Source organism: Pezoporus occidentalis, unplaced genomic scaffold (genome assembly GCF_034315485.1).
Source record: "Pezoporus occidentalis ecotype Australia unplaced genomic scaffold, CSIRO_AGI_Poc_V1 ctg1916, whole genome shotgun sequence".
Classification (NCBI taxonomy): domain Eukaryota; kingdom Metazoa; phylum Chordata; class Aves; order Psittaciformes; family Psittacidae; genus Pezoporus; species Pezoporus occidentalis.
In genome coordinates this window covers 5,001-10,180 of record NW_026913767.1, presented here as the reverse complement: position 1 = coordinate 10,180, position 5,180 = coordinate 5,001, and the positions used below count along the sequence as shown (strand labels likewise).

Here is a 5,180-nt window from a genome sequence, read left to right as displayed (position 1 = left end):
GGGGAGGGAATGCTCTTCCTGGAGCCAGGATCCCTGGTTTCTGCCTGGGGCTCTTGCATCTGGTTTGCTGTTCGAGCTCTCAGCCACATATAATGTGTTAACTGGGCCTGTCTGTGCCGTGCCATGCAGCTGGGTGTGCTCTGGGCACCAGCTGCATGCCCTCGTTGTGATCGGGGGGGGGGGGGGGCACACACCTCAGGTGATGGTTGGTTCTTGCTTCCACAGATGGCTCTTCCCAATCATCGGCCACATGGGGATCTGCACATCCACTGGAGTCATTCGGGACTTCGCGGGGCCGTACTTTGTCTCAGTGAGTAGGTGATGGATGCTCAGTGGGTAAATGATGGATGCAGGTGCTCAAGCAGAAGCTGTGCTTGAGCAGCTCCTCACCTTCACTGGTGTAATTACAGTAACGTGAGGAGTAGAAGCCACCTTCCAAATTCCTCAGCGTAGTAACAATCGTGCTGCTTGGCACCAGGTATGTGCTAATCCTCAAAGCTGCTTTGTAGTCCTGTGGACTTAACCAGTAAGGTTATAGTTCAGTGGATTTTAAAAGTAAGGGAGTTTTAAGTTGGGATAATTAATGCTCTGAATAACTTGGGACATTTAACAAAGCATTAACAGTTGAAATCAAGGAAAAGTTAGGGAACAAAGCATTTCTACTGTAAAGCTAGATGGTGTCACCATGTCTAGAGTATAAATATACTTGTGCCCAGGAGTATGAAAGCAATTGAAACCTAAATCCAGACACACAAATGAGAGGCTGCTGAGGCAATGTGGCAGCTTCCTCACTAAGTGGTGGTGGGCTGGGATATGGGCTTCCAGCAAGAGGCATGCCGTGGATCTTGTGCTGCCTTCTATCCTCTTGAGACGGTTTTCCTCTTTTCTAGGAAGACAACATGGCATTTGGGAAGCCAGTGAAGTAAGTGCTCCTGTTGGTTCTTATCAAACTAACCAACTAACCTGCAGAAGTTAATGGGCTTTGGGGGGAGGTGAAGAGGTGCCTGGGTTTTGTGTGCCTGTCAGACCAGGTTTACACTTTGAATAGCCAGAAGGTTTCCTATGCTGGGATGCGAAAGCAGTCCAGAGCTTTGTCTGCGCCCCAGAGATCTGAATGTTTTCTCGGCTACAAAGATGCTCCAAGGGCTTGGAGATAGACAGAGAGCTGGGCTGGGGCAGCCTGGAGAAGAGAAGGCTCCTGAAGGGGAGACCTTAGAGCAGCTCCAGTGCCTAAAGGGGCTGCAGGAAACCTGGAGAGGGGCTTGGGACAAGGGCCTGTAGGAACAGGCCAAGGGGAATGGCTTTAACCTGCCCGAGGGGAGACTGAGATGAGCTCTTAGCAGAAGCTCTTCCCTGTGAGGGTGCTGAGGCGCTGGCACAGGGTGCCCAGAGAAGCTGTGGCTGCCCCATCCCTGGCAGTGCTCAAGGCCAGGTTGGACACAGGGGCTTGGAGCAAGCTGCTCCAGTGGAAGGGGTCCCTGTGTGTGGCAGGGGTTGGGGCTGCAGGAGCTTTAAGGTCCCTTCAATACAGACCAGGCTGGGATTTGATGACTCTTGAGGCTGTGGATTTCTCTTCTCTGGGAAGAGCAGGAAGTTGTGAAGGTGCAGCAGTGATGTGAAGGGATCTGTTCTCATACTTCCAGGTACTGGAAACTGGATCCCAGCAAAGTATACTCCACCGGTTCCAATGCCTGGGACACGGCTGTCCACGATGCCTCAGAGGAGTACAAGCACCGAATGGTACAGCTCTAAGTGATGATGTCCTGGCTGTGTGTGGAGGGAAGTCTCAAGAACGGGGTTTCTAATGCTGTGCCCCTTTCTGTGTTCCAGCACAACCTCTGTTGTGATAACTGCCATTCTCACGTAGCTCTGGCTTTAAACCTGATGAGATACGATAACAGCACCTCCTGGAACATGGTGAAACTCTGCTTCTTCTCCCTGCTCTATGGGAAGTATGTGAGGTGAGTGGAGGAGCAGCCTGATTCAGCAGTCACAGGAATTGTTTCTTTCCTTCTTCCAGGCCCTGTAAAGCATCAGCCTGTCCTGGGGAGAAGGGAGAACCACCTCTCCCCACAACATGTGGAGGTGATGCTGTCACTGCCAGTTCTTAGGAGAAGAACCAGGAGTGCACCAGATGCTGCTCCCAAAATACTGTATCTTGCCGCTCATTTATGGCACTTGGAATTTGGGAAATGCTCACTAAAGCAGATCCTCCCCTTGTGTTGTCCCTTGGCTGGGGTAGGTCAGAACATAAGGTCACAGCATAGTTTCTCTCCAAGGGTTACTGGTTTCTCTTCCCTGTTGTCTTGGTTAAATACAGCAGCAGTCACAGGGCTTCATGTTTGGTGCTCTTCTGTCCCCGCTCCTGTCCACAGGTTTGAAAGGTGCTGGTCTCTACCCTGAATTGAAGCTGGAAGCTCCCTTTTGTCTTTCTCTGCTCATTTCCCATGTTTAAACACTTCTCCTCTGTCCTGTTTTGCAGCATAGGGGGATTTGTGAAGACCTGGCTGCCCTTTGTCCTCTTCTTGGGGGTGATTGTGACCGTGGTTCTCACTCTTCATTTGCGGTGATGGCAGCTCTGAACTCCCCATTCCATGGGCACCCAAAGGAAGAGACTGACCGATGCAGAGAGGTGGAGGCCTGGCACTCTGGGAGGAGTTTTCCAGGGAAGGTGGCAGCTCCACTCTGTTGTAAACAGCTCCTCTTGAAGCTTCTTTTCCTCCTGTTTTTGTTCTGTTGGTGGCATCTCCCAGCGGCAGGGCTTCCGCAGCCGCCTGCTCTCTCTCTTGCTGCAGTCTGGTAGGTGGGGACGCAGCCAGGAGAGGGGAGGGACGTGTGGGCACCTTCCTTTCATCACCACATACAGCCACAAGGCAAACCCTGCCTCCTGGTTCAGGAGCACAAGATGCCCCTTGTAAGGTTCTCTCTGGTTGCTTCCTCTGAGCAGAGGTCATCAGATGCTTCCTCAGTCTGCACCAAGGAGCTGTTGTCTCCCTGTTGCACATTTCCAGGTGGAGGTGTGGGGTTCCTCCTGGGGACGTCTGGTGCTGCAGCACCCCACTGGTGACAGGAAGGTGGTGATGCTCCTCTGAGGAGCACTCTGTGGCAGGGCCAGTTCATCTCGTCCTGCTGGGGAGCTCAGGAAGGCAGCAAAGTCCATCCACCAGCTTGGTACGGTGCAGGGCAGGCTGCAGGCTTCCAATGGCCTCTTGCAGAGCTGGGAGCCTCCTGCTGAGTCCCTTTTAGCTTGTGTCAGAGAACACAGAGCATCCCTGCTTCTCCCTGTGCTCAGGGCAGCTCAGGTTGTCATTACACTGCTCACCAGCCACTTTCCTTCCCTTTGCTCCCCTGCCCTTTGTGTGTTGCAGCATTACTGAACCTGCAGAGGCGGCTGGAGCAGCAGGTACATGTCTCTGGGAGGCTCAGGGTAGGGGTTTGAAAGCATCCTGAGACCTGGGGCCATCAGAGCTTAACGGAAGAGGTGAAGGGATTGGAAGATACCCATGTTCTGGTTGGGTTTTGCAGCATTAAACTGGGGCCCTGGGCTCCTTGTGACTGGTTCCAGGGTGGTGCACAAGCTGTGAAGTGCTTTGCAGGACTGGCTTTGATGTGAGAGATGCTGCTCTGGCAGCATCAAGGGGCTGATGGCCCTTCGAAGCCCTGGATGGGACAGGACAGGTAGTAGGGGTATAGCTCCAGGTCTCCTATGGAGAGGTTCTGGCCTCAGATGCTGCTTTTTGGGGGCTCTGAGCCAGGCAGCCTGTTACAGACATGTGGCTTAAGGGTGATGTGCAGTTGAGCAGGGTCCCCAGAATGCAGAGGGAAGAAAACAGCTTTCCCAACTCCTCCAGCCCTGTGGGAGGGATGGGAACCCCTCTTTGACTGCTCCATCCCTGCATTTCCTCCTTTTCCTCAGTCACCTTCACATACCCCCTTCTCCTCAGCATCCCGCTGTGTCACCTGGTGCTCCCTGTTGTGGAGTGGGTGAAGATGCACAGACCTCACTGCATGGACCTGGAGCTGAAGCAGAGGTTGGTGCCTGCTCTGTGCAGTCATGCCAAGCCTGTGTGGAGAGCAAGCCTGAGGGCACTGGGCCTAGCGCTGATGAGGAAGCCAAGCTCTTGATCAAAGAGAACCTTGTGATGAAAGGGTGGTGTCTGGAGGTGTCTCCCAGCTCCCCGGCCTCGCTCTGGTAAAGCACCCCAGGACGAGCCAGTTGAACAGGAGGGGTTGGTCCTTTGCCTCTGCTCTTGATGTGAGTCTGATTCCTCAGTGACCTGCCAAGGATGTGCTCAGAGCCCCTGGCCCCAGGGCTGGAGCCTCTTACACCATAGCAATAACCTCGAGTCTCAGCGTCTCACACGTGGGGTCAGTGTGGTATCAATGCGAGCGTTGCCAAAGCTGAGACCTGGAGCTGAGACCGGGGCTGCAGCCACATTCCCGGCTCCTGGCATTCCCAAAGCTGCATTCAGTGCCATTCCCCACCTCCTCCTTTGCCTCCTCATGCTTGAACCAGAGCTGGGTTCCATTGGAGACTCCTCGAGCAGCAGCAGATGGGCTCGGAGCAGGATGGAGGCTGCTGGGGAGGAGGGCAGCGCTTCACCCATGTCCTGGCTCTGCAGCCATCCTGCTTCCAGCAGCAGAGATGGAAGGAATGGTGTCCAAAGGGAACACCAAAGCCCAGAGCTGGGGTACCACAAAGCACTTGGGCTGGTTGGGTTCTTCCTGTCCCTGTGACTGTGGGGAGTGTGCCGCTTCCTCTGGTGCAGGAGGTGGATGAGGAGCATCTTCTCCGTGCAGCTCCCCTCATCTCACCACTGGCTCCTTGCAGTGCCCCCCTGCACAAGCCACGTTAAAGCTTCCCGCTGTCCCTCCCCTCTGCCCGTGGCTGTTGGGCAGAGCTCTGGCCTTGTGGTTGCCCTCCAGTCATTCCCTCCTCCTCTGTTCTGCTGCCTGCGGGGCGCTGGATCCCTCTGTCAATATTGAAACTGCTTCTGTGCTTTCAGCATCCGGGGTGGGGAATAAACTCGTTTCTGTGATGTCTCCAAGTGCTTCCAAGACTCTTCCTCCTCCCAGCACTCAGCCAGGAGCAGGGTTGATGCTCCCCCTTTCCCATTCCTCTCCTGCCCCAAGGAATGGAGTCTGGGGACAGGAGGGGCCCAAGTGCCACAGTGCAGGGG

The 5,180-nt window shown here is 54.6% G+C and overlaps 1 protein-coding gene across 1 annotated transcript; it reads left to right on the top strand.

Annotated features, from left to right (window-relative positions):
- Positions 1 to 172: 172 nt before the first annotated feature.
- On the top strand, positions 173 to 5,048 carry TMEM222 (transmembrane protein 222). Its single transcript, XM_062617037.1, has 5 exons — positions 173 to 310; positions 891 to 922; positions 1,644 to 1,740; positions 1,831 to 1,961; positions 2,483 to 5,048. Exons 1-5 carry the CDS (start codon positions 203 to 205, stop codon positions 2,568 to 2,570), a joined length of 456 nt encoding a protein of 151 aa, XP_062473021.1. The 5' UTR covers positions 173 to 202; the 3' UTR covers positions 2,571 to 5,048.
- Positions 5,049 to 5,180: the final 132 nt, after the last annotated feature.

Coding starts and splice junctions, on each gene's coding strand:
- TMEM222 (XM_062617037.1), top strand. CDS start 203: ATGGTTGGTTCTTGCTTCCACAGATGGCTCTTCCCAATCATCGGCCAC. Junction 923..1,643: donor GCATTTGGGAAGCCAGTGAA/GTAAGTGCTCCT, acceptor TCATACTTCCAG/GTACTGGAAACTGGATCCCA. Junction 1,741..1,830: donor AGGAGTACAAGCACCGAATG/GTACAGCTCTAA, acceptor TCTGTGTTCCAG/CACAACCTCTGTTGTGATAA.